Here is a 15,148-nt window from a genome sequence, read left to right as displayed (position 1 = left end):
TCTGCTGCTCCCTCTCCCTTTTGTCCCACCCCCTTCCCCTGCTTATGCTCTCTCTCTTTCTTGCTTCTCTTGCTCACTCTCTCAAGTAAATAAATAAAATCTTAAAAAAACTTTCATCAGATATTCTAACATCTTTGTCACCTTAGTGTTGGTGTCTATTGATTGCCTTTTTTCGTTCCTTTTGAGATGTTCCTTGTTCTTGATATAAGTGATTTTTGATCAAAACCAGGACATTTGGGTATTATGTTACAAGACTCTGGATCTTACTTAAATCTTCTGTTTTAGCTGTCTTCTTCTGACATTGCCCCAACAGGGCAAAGGATTGGGTGCCACCCTCTTACTGCCAGGTTGGAAGTCAGAGCTCCCCATGTGGTGTCCAGTGGTGCTGGATGGATCTGGGACAATTGCCTGGTGAGGATGAAAGTCCCAGCTTCTGCCTTGGCCTTCCCTGGCATCACCCAGGGTGCCTCATTGTAGTCTGGTGAGTCTAGGGCTCCTGCTCAAGTTTTGCTGGAGTAGGTGGGGATGGGACCTCAGAGTTTTTTGGTAATGTTTGGCTAGAGTACGGTGGTTACTGTCTATATATTTTCTGTCTTTCTAGGCTCCCCCACTCCTGGATATTTGGCTAGAAAAGTTAGACTTCCGTATGGCTTCTGAAAAATCTGCACCCTTCCAGGCTATTGCTGTCTTCTGCTCCAAGTCTGGGATATATGAAACAAAAATGAAACCCAAGGGACTCACCACCATGTCATTCCCTAGCTCCCAAGATCCCTAGCCAGTGTGATTTTTTCTCTCCACTTTTCAGAGTCTTTTACATTTGTTTTATATATAATATCTGGGTTCTTAGTTGCAGTAAGTAAAAGAATAGTGTTCCCGCTTTTTCTTCTGCTAGAGCAGGGTCAGAAGAAGGGGAAAGTGTGTCTACTCCATCTTCCCAGATGACAAACGCTAAATATTTTTTTACAACATGATTTTATTGTTTCTGGGGGTAATGGGAAGTTGATTTACTGCCTCCTGCGTGCTGAACCCATCAGAGATGCCTGCCTAGAAACCTGAGAAAAGGCTCACGGCAGCAGTAGTTTTGCTGAGACACGGGTCTGAATCAGGTCTACCTTGACGCTGGTGTGCTGAGAGGAATCAATTAGGGAGTGATTCTGGCTGGAACACTTTACATCCTCATCACAACACAGCGTTGTTGGTCTACACTCATCATGCCTTATGAAGAAGTGGCGAAGGGCTAAAACCTTTGTGCCTAGTGAAAAAAAATGGAAAAGATTGGCAAGTGCTATTGCTGGTAGTGAAATTGAGACCATCTAAGAAAATAATTATTCTTAACTAGAAAATAGTTGTTTTGTATAAAAAGAGCAGGGGAGGTTGGATTTGGCGATTGCTTGGTTCTACAGTGGAAGCATGATACCGGTGTATTGTAATACCTAATACAGAATAGGGCTGTGTCTCCGGACAGAAACAGAAGAGGACTGGCAAACTTCATTCAAGCACTCTGGTGAAATAATTGCATTTTTGTGAAGGATATTATATACCGCGGATATATTTGGGATTCGGGAACTGTGAAACACTTGGGTCACATACTTTGGTGTTGCCAGTGCTCTACTGAAATTCAAGTGTCGGTCCTCCCTCCTAGAATTGTGAGCTAGGCTTCTATCTTATTAATTTATGACCCCAGAGCCTAGCACAGTACCTGGGACAGAGTCAGCCTGTAACAGAAGACTGTTGAGTGAAGGATGGGTGAATGGATGGGTAGGTCAGCGGACAGATGGGCAGATAGATGGACAAATATGGCCTTCATAGTTCTGTATGTGGGGTCAGAAGACCAGCCCAGAGAACCTCAGAGCTGAGGCCTTCATTTTGTTGGGTGTTTGCAACCTCTGGGATTCATACCAAAAAAGGGCTCATGAAATGTTTGCTATCCTCAGCTATCTGAGCCTCCGTTTTCCCATTTGTGAAATGTGGACTATCGTGCTCCTCCCCAGGCTGACTGAGTGGATTAAGCAAGCTTCAGTGTGCGAGGAGCTCTTTTAATGCTGTAAAGGGCTATAGTAGTGCTGACTATCATGAAGGGTGGCAATGCCATTATTTCAAAGTCAAGGGTGAGGTGGTGGGAGAGCACAGGAGCAAAGATGTTGGTGTGTGCAGGGCTGCCTGGCGTACAGGGGAGTAGCAGACCTGCCTGGAAGGACGCAGCAGAGGCCTCGGATTCCTGTCTCCAGGAACCCTGGGAAGCCAGGCCACAGAGCTTTTTCCTAACCACATAAAAGCAGTTCAGCCCGGGTCCCTGATCTGATGCCGGGAGAGCCCTGAGATCTCTCACAGATGAGGCTGTCAATTAAAGGTCTTCCTTGGCACCCCTGCAATCCAGCCTCCCCCTTCCCTGAGGAAGGGCAGTTGAGGCTGTGACAAACCTCTCAGCCAAGGTCTTTCTGGGGATAATTTGGTCAGGCTAATTATCCTGTGTTAATTAGATAAGGCTCAAATTACATGAGCCAGGCTTGCAAGCCCAGCACTTTGGGAGTTTTCAAGTTATTTACCTGGTGTCTCTGATTTTGCTGGGAGAAAATGATTTCTTGCTCCCAGGCAAACTAAACCCACAAATTAGGGCAGTGGCTCCCTCCTGAGCCCTATAAAGGGGGAGCCTGCGATTGTAGGCTGGTGAATTGCATCTTGGCTAAGGGCGAGCCTCTTATTCTGTCTCTCTGGCCTTCCCAGCATGAGCCACCAATTCACCTACAAGTCGGGAGCTGCTACCAAGGGGGGCTTCAGTGGCTGCTCGGCGGTGCTCTCAGGGGGCAGCTCATCTTCCTACCGGGCAGGGGGCAAAGGCTTCAGCGGGGGCTTCGGAAGCCGGAGCCTCTACAGCTTGGGGGGAACCCGGAGCATCTCCCTCAACATGGCCAGTGGCAGTGGACGGGCAGGGAGCTATGGGTTTAGTCGAGGCCGGGCCAGTGGCTTTGCTGGCAGCTTGTTCGGCAGTGTGGCCCTGGGGCCCGTGTGTCCGTCCGTGTGCCCTCCGGGGGGCATCCACCAGGTCACCATCAACAAGAACCTCTTGGCCCCCCTCAACGTGGAGCTGGACCCGGAGATCCAGAAAGTGCGCACCCAGGAGCGGGAGCAGATCAAGGCTCTGAACAATAAATTTGCCTCCTTCATCGACAAGGTGGGACTTTTTAGAGCCAGCGAAGCATAGAGCCCCTTCCTTCCTCTGCCTTCACTGCCCTTGGGGGGGCTCCCTGTCTGAAGCACAGGAAGGCAGGACACTCACTCCTCAGGATGCAGACACAGTGAGGGCAGAGCAGGGAGAACGGGACAAAGCTGAAAGCAGTGCTGGGGGGTGGGGGTGGGGGGTGGCCAGAGCGGCAGGAGGAGCCAGGGAGCTTGGTTTGGAAAGGTTTCCAGGGAGGCGGGGGACGTGGCCTCCAAGTTGAGAAGTAGGAGAATGACAGTCTATGAAACTAGGAAGCTGGACAAAGGAGAGCTCCATGGCAGCCTAGGATATCTATAAACCATAAGGCCCAGTTTCTCCTCTCATGGGACCCGGACCAGCTCAGATTCAGGTGGAAAGACAGCCTCATGGCCTATAGTACCCCCAGTGTATAGGTGAGGCAGGTGGGGATCAGCGATACCTGAGCTGTGGTCCCCGAAAGTGCTCCCTGAACCAGCGGCATTAGGGGCACCTGGACACTTGCAGAAATGCACGTTCTCAGGCCCCACCTCATACTGAATGGCAAGCTCTGGCAGGGAGCCCCAGGAGCCCCCAGGTGATGCTGATGACCATTTGAGTTTGAGAACCCCGAGGAACAAAGGGGTAGCAGGGCCTTGGGAAACAGAGACTTCCTGCGCACAGAGGAGCAGGGGAAGCTCACTGGGGTGACAGCGAGTAGGGTGGCAGAGCATGAATAGGAGTCCACTGGATGGAGGTGGGGAAAGGAAGCCGAGGGAGGGGGAGCCGTCCCATGTAGCATGGTAGACTTGTCTGGAGAACAGGGAGAACTTGGCTTTGCGAGAGAGTCAGGTGAGTGGTGGAGGAGGGGAAGGAAGGGGTGGGGACATTACGAAGAGCACAGGAGGAATTTGGATTCGATCCTGCAGGTGATGCGGAACGGCCAGAGCATTTTGAGTAAGGGAATGATACAGTGTTTGCAGGCTGCCACTTGAGAATGCTGGTTCTTCCCCTGGAAAAACTCTCTGAGATCAGAGACTTGGACGTGAAAGCAACATAGGAAGGCCCAAGCCCCTGAGTCAGCTGAGTGCTTGCCTTCGTCTGGGCTGGGAGATGCCGTGATGGAGGGGACAGAGTGGAGGCAGAGCACAGGCCACGCCAGCAGGCCCTAAGCGGGGGCGCCCAGGAGTGTGAAGGCCAGGCCCGGCCAGCTTACGTGTCTAAGGACTGGCCCGTGGACGCTAGTCCAGGCAGATTTAGACAGGGGCCGAGGAGACAGGTCCGACTAGTGGGAAATGAAGATGATGAGGCCCTGCCCCATCTTCAGGGCTGCCTCCAGAAAGAGAACCTCAGGCAGACAAAGGGCGCTGGGTGGGGGAGGGCTGTGAGGGACATTTCCGAAGGGCCGAGGCTTACGCTTGAAGCTAATGCAGCATAGGACAACGCAGCCACTGTCCAGGAAAGGAAACGACACAGCCTCTGTATTGACCGAGTGCCTGTTGCTTTGGGCCCCAGGTGCGGTTCCTGGAGCAGCAGAACCAGGTGCTGGAGACCAAGTGGGAGCTGCTGCAGCAGCTGGACCTGAACAACTGTAAGAACAACCTGGAGCCCATCCTCGAGGGCTACATCAGCAACCTGCGCAAACAGCTGGAGATGTTATCCGGGGACAGGGTGCGGCTGGACTCGGAGCTGAGGAGCATGCGGGACGGGGTGGAGGACTACAAGAGGAGGTGAGCGGGACCCCACACCTGGGTTGACTGGCCTGCTAGAGCTGGGCTTTCCTAGCAGGCACCGGGACACTTGCCGCTGGCCTCAGGGGCACTGAGTTCAGGTGAGAGTGGCCCATCCTGAGTTCCCCTACCCGGGCAGGGTGAGGGCCCTCTCTGGGCGGCCAGGCAGTCCGGACAGCGGAGAGTCAGCCTCTCAGGCAGTGACAGGGCTGTCCTGGCAAGTGGCCACCTCCTTGGCATGCTCCTTCATCCTCCCTACTGGAGAGAGCCTCCCAGCTCCTAAGCTTGCTCAGTGGGTCCCCAAATTCCAAGGAACCACCCTCCCCCTGTCCCAACCCAGCAGGGAAGGGAGTTGGAGTTGCTCTCATCTCCCTCAAGTCGTGGTCATTTGGGCCATGCCCCCTCTCCCTGTCCCAGGGGATAGTTCTGGCTTCCTTAAGACTCATGCTTCGAGATGGGGTGAAGTTATTAGCAGGGGTGTTGGACAGCTGGAATGACATAAGAATCACAGCTAAAAGGGGCAGCAAGATGTTCCTGTGATTTGGACACTTAATGGGAAGAGGAAGAGCCCACTTACTCTCCAGACGTCCGGGGAAATCCAGACCCCACATCGTCTGGTGCCCTGGCCTGGGAGCGGGTTGCCGGGTGCAAACCCTGTCTATAGCACTGGCTAAGTAGTCCTGGTGAGCTGGACAGATTTGCAAAGGCACAGAATAAGACCTGCTATACAGGACATAGTGTGGGCACCCATTTAACCACTTCCATGATGAGGACACACACACACACCTTGCTCACGGCAACGCTTTCCCTGCAGGTATGAGGAGGAAATCAACAAGCGTACAACTGCCGAGAATGAATTTGTGGTGCTCAAGAAGGTGAGGACGGGGTGCGTATCCCTCAGGCACCCAGGCGGTGGATTGTGGCGGGCAGGGGAGGGAACAGAGAGGAGACTGAGGTCTGGGCTCCTTGTAGAACGACCCGGAGCTGAAGTGCCAGAGGAAGATGGAGGGATGTACTGCTTGGGGCATCTTGGGACACCTTGACGTTTACCTAGAATATATCACCTTGTCCATTTTTTATATTTGGTGTGAGTGGGCAGGAGCCCAGATGTGGGTAGTCAATGCCCAGGGTGTGTCCACTTAGGCTTGGGAAACAGGACAGGCTTTGAGAGGGACTGCAGGTTTACCTTTCAACTCTGCCTGTCCCTGGCAAAGTGCCGTGGCTGTCCTGGGCTCTGACGGCCTAATGACCCCCACGTGGGAGATAGCACTCCCTCCTAAGCCTCCTCTTTGAGAAACAGAAGCAGTAACAGGATTCCATTTTGGATGGGGCACAGAGGAGTTCCAGAGCTCGCAGTGAGTCCTGGGTGAAAGTCGTGTTCCTGCCCTCTGGGTCTTGACTCCATTCCCTGGGGGCAGCTCGCTAGTCTCAGTGTTGGTGCTTGGATGCCAGTTCCTGGGAGAGCCCTGTCTGGGCGTGAAGAATGGCGATGTCAGGGGGTCTCTGGATTCCTTTAGGATGTGGATGCGGCTTACATGAGCAAGGTGGAACTGCAGGCCAAGGTGGATGCCCTGGATGGAGAAATCAAGTTCTTCAAGTGCCTGTATGAAGGGGTAAGGCTCCATCCCCTAGTCCTATCCCCAGCTCTGTCTTCTGGAAAGACAGACGTGTGAGTGGTTGGTTACTCATTCCTTAGTAACTTTAAGAGCCCAGGGGATCTCCAGGATTTGGATGCTGGACACCATGTTGATCAAAGGAAAGCGTAACATCTATCCCGGTGCTTCCAAATGATGTGTGCCATCAGTCCCAGCCTGGCATCCAGATGTCCCGGTCTCACTTCCTTCAAGAAGCCATGGGCCCTTATGGTGTTCCCACTGGTCTTCAGCCAAGGACATTCTCATTTCTTCCTGTCTTCTCCCTGTCACTTGGGTGTCTCCCTGGGTCTTGAGCAGGAATCTCCAGGGACAGAGGTAGGGAGTCTTCACACCCTTTCTACTGCCTTTGACCATCTGGCTTCAAGCCTGAGCCTGTTGGCCAAGAATATGTGGGCTCCTGTGTCCTTTGTGTTTCTCTTGTGGTGGCCAGGCTGTTTTCCCACTATTTTCTCTACTCTTGACCTTTCTCAAATGACAGACAGATGGGCTGTTTTCCTTCTGAGCTGCTTCAGACCCATTCAACAGTTTTCAGATGTGATATTGAAACATCAGTGGGAGGCTTTGGGGAATACAGCTTGCATCTATTTAGGAGGGCCTAGGGGTCTCCTGCTAGGAAAGGGCCATCACTTTGGCACCCTCCTCTGCCCACAAAAGGCATTTCATGTTTCCTTCTTTCCCATGTAGGAGATCGCTCAGATCCAGTCCCACATCAGTGACACGTCTGTCATCTTATCCATGGACAACAACCGGAACCTAGACCTGGACAGCATCATTGCTGAGGTCCGTGCCCAGTATGAGGAGATCGCCCTGAAGAGCAAGGCCGAGGCCGAGGCCCTGTACCAGACCAAGGTGGGCTGCACACCTCCCCAGAGTCCATGGCCCTCCATGACCCACACATTTGCTGGGAATGCAGTACTGTCCCGGGCACTGGGGGAAGTCCAAAAGGAGGAGAAGATGAAGCTCTTAGATCCACTTAGACTGGGGCAGCCATGGAAGGACACCTACAGCCAAGTGCAAATGGATGTGGCACAGACAGAGTCCCAGATGCTGAGAAGACAAAGCTTAGGGGACCAGGTGGGGCAGGTCAGGACTGACTTCCTGGAGGCAGAGGGTTTTGAACTGAGTCTGAGAGGAAGGGAAAATGGGTAGTTAGCATCTCAACTCCCTCATTAATTACAATAAATTAGGGGGTCTCTTGAGTGTGATCTGAGATCAGGTAATTCCTACCTTTCATTCAAGTCCAACTGCAAGGATAAAGGGGGAGTATGAGTCCCTTAGATCTTAACTCCTCTAATGGGTTGTGGGTGGGGAAATGATTCTTTAGATAATTTGGTTTCTCAGATCAAGATGGCAACTTCCTAATTGTTCCATGCTGTTTATCGGGTTCCTTCTCAGGGGAGATTCACACACCTGAGGACTTGTCTTCTCCCTCCCTCTGCCTCCCTGCCACTGTAGGGACAGAAAGATGTGGCCAGCAGGGGTGAGAGGAAGGGAGGCTCTCAAGGCCCAGGCAACAACACCAGCCAGGGCTCCTTGATAAAAGTCTAAACCCAAGTCTCTAGTCCCCACATCCCTACATGTGACTACTGCAAGCCATGTGGGACAGCCATGTGGCCCAGCCCCTCTGGATTGTCAGTGGCCAGTGCTTAACCCCAGGTTCCTTCCAGAAGAATTAGGCAGGTCTGCACAGACATGATTTTTGGATCACTTGCTGTTTGGGGTTATCCATACCTGAACTTCTCTATCTCGGGGTAAGCACATATTGACCAGAGTTTCATTAGTGTAGTTCTAGAAACAGAATTATGAGGTCTTCTTATTATCATTCCCCTTTCAAAGATGAAGAAACCAGGACTCAGGGGTGTCAGTAACTTGTCAAGTTCACTTAGCTGGTAAGTGATGGAGCTGGATTTGAATCTAGATGACTGACTGCCAATTCCACAGTGTAGACAGAAGATCAAGACATGACTCTGGTAAGAAGTGCTCATAGTGAGGGTTTGGGGTCGGCCGGGAGCGGAACGGAGAAGGATGCTTGCCTGTCTGCTTCAAAGGAGACTGCTTGGTGTCAGAACTAGGGAGTTAGTGCCTCCCTCTCCATAGGTGTGTAGGGAGAGCCATGCTCCTCACACAGCTTTGTAGAGAAGCAGGGAAAGAACCACCTGTCCTGCCCTAGTGTTTATCGTCCCAAGATTAGTACCAAAGATAAAACACAGGGGCATAGTGAGAATCCCCCTGCCTTCCAGGGGACCTGGCACCTTTAAGAGGAATCCTGAACCTGGGACCTTGTTAGGGTCAGATACGACCTGCAAGGCCAAGCACCGGGGGCAGAGAGAGGCAGTGCACAGCCACCAGAGTTGTAAATGTCACACTTTTCCAAGTTCCTCTTAAGCCAGATTCTGGGGTAGAACTAAAATACCCTCTTTGACTATTCACTGGATGACATCAAAGGCAAGGGTGATCCTGAAACTAGTAGATGCCTAGTGGTGTTGGGGAATAGCAGAAGTTGCCACCGCGCGCGCACACACACAATGTCCCTCATGCCCGGAAAGACTTCCAGTAGCCTGGGGCCCAGCTGAGCTGTGGAGGAGAGGAAGCTCAGAGAAGACAGATCCCTGCCATCCAGTCATGCTAAGTCTGATGGGGAAAACACAGAAAGGTGTGCTTGTAATACAGCGTGGTAAGATCTATGGACTGGAGTGCCAGGAGCTATGGAAATAGAAGTACACCCAACTGGGAGATGAAGGAAGGCCTCCTGGAGGAAGTGACTCTGCCCCGGCTGAGGTGGAGCTAGCTAAGGAAAAAGGGGAAATGGATGGGGAAAGGTTTTCCAAGTGGAGGTAGTGGCTCATGCCAAGACTCAGAGACTTGAGAGCACAGGGACATTTAGGGAACATGGAACTGTTAGGCAGGTGTAGAGACAAGTAGATGACGGGCAGGGACAGTGAAAAAGGAGTCTGGAGAGACTGGTGGATGCCAAACCTCAAAGAACCTTGACGCTGTGCTCATAGTTTGAATTTGAACTTGACTTTGAAGGGCTATGGGTAGAGGCGTGTCACGGCTGGAGTTGAGTGTTATAAAGTGGCTGCATGGGTAGCCGGAGGCTTTCAACAGTTCTTATGACCCAATCTAACCACCAGTGAGATAACTGTGCTTAAGGCAAACAAATAAATTCAATGAGCAGGTGGTTGAGCGGGAGGCTGTTGGCAGGCCTGATGAAGTTGGGGACCCCCACCCACCTGTCACACTCTGGAGACAAAGGCACAATCTGCCAGGCTGAGCTCAGCCAGGCCCCAAGTCAAGGTCTCTGCTTTGCCCCCTGTCCCGCCAGTTCCAGGAGCTCCAGCTAGTGGCCGGCCAGCATGGGGATGACCTCAAACACATCAAGAATGAGATCTCTGAACTGACTCGGCTTATCCAAAGACTGCGCTCAGAGATTGAGAGTGTGAAGAAGCAGGTAAAGGGGCCTAGGGGAGTCCTGACTCAATTCCCAAAGGAGGAGTGAACTGCCTATCACACATAGCTCCCCTGGGTCCCTCTCTTACTCTTGGTCTTCCATCTCAGAACTCACTTTCTCAAATGGACCCCCTAGTCTCATACCCCACACTTACCTCCCATCTGAAGTCTGGAACAATTGGAAGGGTCTTTTCAGAAAGCCAAGTAGCTGAGAGTAACAATCTTCCCTGACCCACGTTGATAGGACTCCTTCATCATGAATGTGGCTTTGCCGTAGGAAGTGGGGACAGACAGAGGGGGGTCCGACCACAGTGAGCACATTGGGGTGAGGGGTGAAGTGAGGCCCGGAGGACTCTAGAACTAGGGGAAAATGCTACCTCCTGACCCTCAGTGCTCCAACCTGGAGACGGCCATCGCCGATGCCGAGCAGCGGGGCGACTGTGCCCTGAAGGACGCCCGGGCCAAGCTGGACGAGCTGGAGGCCGCCCTGCTCCAGGCCAAGGAGGAGCTGGCCCGGCTGCTGCGCGAGTACCAGGAGCTCCTGAGCACGAAGCTGGCCCTGGACGTGGAGATCGCCACCTACCGCAAGCTGCTGGAGGGCGAGGAGTGCAGGTGGGCGGTGGGAAGCGTCTTAGAATATTAGAGCTGGAAGAACTTTCGGAATCTCCTGACTCAGTTTCCCAGAGTATGGGAGAGGTTGCTGGAGGGCCTGGAGATACTTTTCAGGTCACCCACAAATATAGCTGTAAACAGCATCCGATCAGCGAACAAGGCAGCGATATCCTTTATAGGTCTCCCGTGACTTTCCAGACTACGACAGGCAGAAAGTCTCAGTGTGGTGCTGTTGTGTCTCTCACACCACCCTGACCCTCCCTATTAATAAAGAGACAGTAGATTCGAGGTTCAGAGCCTCTGGCAGACAACAACATCTAGCCAAAAAATTTTTAAATTGCTTTATTTTTATTATGTTTATTTTTATTGCTACTTCCCCCCCTTTTTTGGTCAGGTGGTGTTGGCTTTCTATTTACCCTGGCCATCTAAAACTTCTTTTTAAGAAAAATGCATTTTTTTGGTTATAAAAGATGGAGCCAATGAAAAGTACTAAGCATATGACTGTATGAGTTGTAGTGCTCAGAGCAACAATCAGGAGTACGTGAAGCACTGGCCTGTGACAAGCTCGTTCTAACTGAGCACCACTTATTACTGAGACTCACGGGGGAGAAGTTACTGGCCCTAAAATCAGACAGTTTCTTAACGGCACTTCCGATGCTAATATTTCCACACGTATATTTATTCCGGCACTAGCCTTGCAGGAATGAAGAAACCGGATAAAGAGAAATGCAGAGGAGGGACCCTGAGGGGTGTTGTTGTTGGGGGCTCCAGGTTTGCAAATTGGCACATCTCTGGGGGGAAGAGTAGCCTTGTGGTGGGGGGGGGAGCACAGAGACTGCAGGTATACCGAGGCCATCCGGCCGGCTGGAGGGGCTTGTGGAGGCTGGGCTAGGCTGGGCTACGCTGGCTGCTGGCTTCTAGCTGGGGTGCGGGGAGCCCGGATTCCACGCCCTGGAGATTCACCTACACTTTTCTCTCCGCACAGGATGTCGGGAGAATACACCAACTCCGTGAGCATCTGTGAGTATCTCACACCCCTGAGGGAGCATTTGTAGTCCATCAGTGAATACGAAGTAAGCAGGTGCCTACCACCCCGCGTGGAACAGCCCGGGCTCTGCCTGGTAGATCACTAGCGTCACCATTGCCTTACTTGCTGAGGCCTCTTGCCTCTTCCTCTGTGGGGTTCCCACTGCCAGCTTCCCATCACATTCCGGTACTCCACAGGGGCCCCTGCCCCAGAAATCTCACCTATGCTGGGATGATTCCCAGCGCACCCTTCCTGCATGACAGAAGCCTTGAGCTTCCGGAGGCCACCTCCTCACTGAGAGCGGAGACCTGCACCCAGGCACGTGGTGCACCGCCCATGCCCATGCTGGCTCCATAGCGTTCCGCCCAGTCTCCTTCTAAGACAGGCCAGCAAGACCTTCTCTAAATGAAGCAAGCAGGAAATTCTTTGAAAAAAATTAAGAATGTATTTTAAAGTTAAATGCAAGACCTGTTGGCTTATGTGATGCTTTGGGGGAAGCTCTTGCTACTCCTGTTTGTTCGAAGAATGAGAAGGTCCCCGACTGGGGGATCCTGTGGGATCTGGGCTATTTTTTTCCAGAGCTTGAGCCACTCAGGCATTGAGCATGTCATTGGAGTCCACTGTTGATGTGAAGTGTTTGCTTAAGAGGGAGACATCTACACTAGATGCCGCTGGGAGATTGGAGGGGACTTGGGGTCACCCCTGCCCGGGGACATACACTTATCACTCCTCCCTGCACCCCCCCACAGCGGTCATCAGCAGCACCACGGCGGGGACCACGGGCGCCGGGGCCGGCTTCGGTTTCAGCGGTGCCGGCACCTACGGTTATCGGCCCAGCTCGGTCTCGGGGGGCTACGGCATGCTGTCGGGGGGCTGTGTCACTGGCAGTGGGAACTGCAGCCCCCGCGGGGAGGCCAAAACCAGGCTGGGGAGTGTCAGTGAGTTCAAGGACCCCCAGGGGAAGACCTCTGCTCTGAGCTCCCCCGCCAAGAAAACCACAAGATAAAGTGGAAGCCCGTTTCCCAGCTGTCCACTCACCCTGCTTTTCCTCTGGACTCCCTTCTCTAGGAAACTCCTGTCACACGTTTCTCCTGGCCTCCTTCTTGCTTTCCTTTGCCACTGACATTTCCGCTCTCCCACCTCCTGCCTTAGTCTTTCTGAATCTAGAATCAGGATTCCAGACCATCCTTCTGCCTCCATACTAAGAGAGCCCTTAACTCAGCATCACCCCGCTTCCTGAAGAATTGCCAACAATGACGGCCTAGACCTTGCCCTGGCCTGCACGCCTCCCCCAGAGGAAGGTCTCTCTCTCAGCCGTGACCCCCTCCACGCCCTGGCTTGGGAGGTTGTTTGGCCACGTGCTCCGCGGGTTCATGAGATTACAGGTCCACTGACAGGTCCACAAGGATGTCCCCTGTTACGGCAACACCGGCTTGGGCAGAACACCGGGGTATAGCTCATACCTTGTGCGGACCCTGCATGTATAGACAGCTGGGAATAGCCTGAAGATGGGTCCCGTCCATGAAGGGATTTGTGCCCTCAATATGTGAGTTCTTGTCCTTGTTCAGGCCTTACCTCTCTGCTTCCCGCGTCTCACCAATAAACTCAATAAAACTCATGCAGGACCAGGCTGCTTCTCTCTCGCCACAACTCTTCCATATGTGGAGGTCAGTGACCTGGAGCCTGGGGTATCGAGGTCTGGGGTGTTCCACAGTGCCCCAAAGAATCTTTTAATCTGAGGGAAAGTGATCCCACTGGGTTTTGTGAGACTCGGGATTCACCCCAGCAGACGCAGCTCTGACTCAGGCTTTTCTCAGGCCAAAGCTCCAGTGCGTGGGCCATCTTTTTTTTTTTTTTTTAAGATTTTATTTATTTATTCAACAGAGAGAGAGAGAGAGAGACAGCCAGCGAGAGAGGGAACATAAGCAGGAAGAGTGGGAGAGGAAGAAGCAGGCTCTCAGTGGAGCAGGGAACCCGATGTGGGGTTCGATCCCAGGACCCTGGGATCACGCCCAGAGCTGAAGGCAGACCCTTAACGACTGAGCCACCCAGGCGCCCCTATGAGCGTGCCGTCTTTAACAAAGGCAGATCAGCGGCAGGGAGAGGGCAGGATTTAAAACTGGTCCAGAGGCAGCAGAAAGGCAGCTCTGGAAAGCCTAGGGCTCAAGTTACAGCTATCCCCTGTCCTCTGGGGAAAGGCAGAAGTAGAATCTGTCTGAAGCCATGAGCCGTGTCCCCTCGGTCTTGGGCGACGTGAATGTCTATGAGCACGAGTTGTGTTGAAGCATGGGCCGTCTCTGTGACACACACCACCCAGCTTCCAAAACACTCTTGTGCTGAGAGACATCTGCCCGGTTCCAAGGTCGCGATGATGCTGTCAGGATGCAAAGAGCCAGGGAGAGGCTGGCACCCCTTCAGGCTGGGACTCACAGGTCCATCTGAACAGGGTCCCTCTGGATCCAGGGAGCCTTAGAGTTCAAGTCCATGGCTTTGACTCAGGTTCAAACTCTGCCACAAACTGGGGATCAAGAGTAAAGCTCTTTAGACTTTCGAGTCTCCTTTCTTTAGCTATAAAATAGGCAGGGTAATCACCCGCGGATTACTGTTAGGCCAAAATGAGGTGACACAAACACATCTTGTACGATTCCTGGTCCAAAGTTCATATGTAATAAATGTCAGTGGAAACAGAATCTTGTCCTCAAATCTTTTTGCTTCAAAAACTTGACTAAATGTGCTCACTTAAAAGAGATGTTTAGTGCTGGCAAAGCAATTCACAAGCTCCAAACTTTAAGGACAGTATCTCATAAACTATATGCCAATTTATTCATTGCCTAAAGGAGAATTGGCTGGCAGAGTGACTAACTAGTCTCAGAGAACACACTCTCAGGGCCAGTAAAGAAATTGTGGTTGGGTCATTGAATACTTATTGAATATCTAACATGTGTCTGACACGCGTTAGTGTCGGGCATACAGAGACGTGCAAACCTGGTTCATGTCCTGGATGGTGACATCACCATGACAAACATAACCAAAAGAGACACAGAGACAGCACAGAGGAGAGGGGGGAGCTCCAGGGAGGTCAGGGGAGGCTGCCAGGGGAGGCAACAGGTGCTGAGTTGTCATAGGATAGAATTTACTAGGCAGACAAGGGGAGGGGTGGGCATTGTGCAGAGGTGTTAGAATGGTGAAAACCGGTCCTGATTGCTGGAGTGTGAAGTCACAGGCTGGAAGAGGCCCAGGAGGTGGAGAGGGTTGGGGCAGGGGTGCCTGGAGCTGGGGAGGCAGGCGGCAGCCACATCACGGAGGTCCTTTCGATCTGCTATGGAGCGAACCTGGGTGGCTCAGTTGGTTACGAGTCTGACTCTTGATCTCAGCTCAGGTCTTGATCTCAGGGTCTTGATCTCAGGGACGTGAGTTCAAGCCCCAAGGTGGGCTCCATGCTGGGTGTGGAGCCTACTTAAAAAAAAGTCTGCTACGGAGCTGGGATTTTATGCTACAG

General features: G+C 52.5%; 1 protein-coding gene across 1 annotated transcript; it reads left to right on the top strand.

Annotated features, from left to right (window-relative positions):
* Nucleotides 1–2,725: 2,725 nt before the first annotated feature.
* On the top strand, nucleotides 2,726–12,781 carry LOC100471205 (keratin, type II cytoskeletal 73). Its single transcript, XM_011229901.3, has 9 exons — nucleotides 2,726–3,172; nucleotides 4,691–4,905; nucleotides 5,720–5,780; nucleotides 6,423–6,518; nucleotides 7,245–7,409; nucleotides 9,886–10,011; nucleotides 10,402–10,622; nucleotides 11,608–11,642; nucleotides 12,399–12,781. The coding sequence occupies exons 1-9, from the start codon at nucleotides 2,726–2,728 to the stop codon at nucleotides 12,653–12,655; spliced, it is 1,623 nt and encodes a 540-aa protein (XP_011228203.2). The 3' UTR covers nucleotides 12,656–12,781.
* The last annotated feature ends 2,367 nt before the right edge of the window (nucleotides 12,782–15,148 follow it).

Source organism: Ailuropoda melanoleuca, chromosome 16 (genome assembly GCF_002007445.2).
Source record: "Ailuropoda melanoleuca isolate Jingjing chromosome 16, ASM200744v2, whole genome shotgun sequence".
Classification (NCBI taxonomy): Eukaryota; Metazoa; Chordata; class Mammalia; order Carnivora; family Ursidae; genus Ailuropoda; species Ailuropoda melanoleuca.
The sequence above is the reverse complement of the archived record's forward strand: the minus strand, read 5'-3'. Positions and strand labels throughout refer to the sequence as shown.

What these genes read in the sequence shown, in the direction of transcription:
- LOC100471205 (XM_011229901.3), top strand. Translation starts at nt 2,726, where the DNA reads ATGAGCCACCAATTCACCTACAAGTCGGGAGCTGCTACCAAGGGGGGC. An exon ending in AATTTGTGGTGCTCAAGAAG is followed by an intron (nt 5,781 to 6,422) that starts GTGAGGACGGGG and finishes GGATTCCTTTAG; the next exon opens with GATGTGGATGCGGCTTACAT. An exon ending in CACCAACTCCGTGAGCATCT is followed by an intron (nt 11,643 to 12,398) that starts GTGAGTATCTCA and finishes ACCCCCCCACAG; the next exon opens with CGGTCATCAGCAGCACCACG.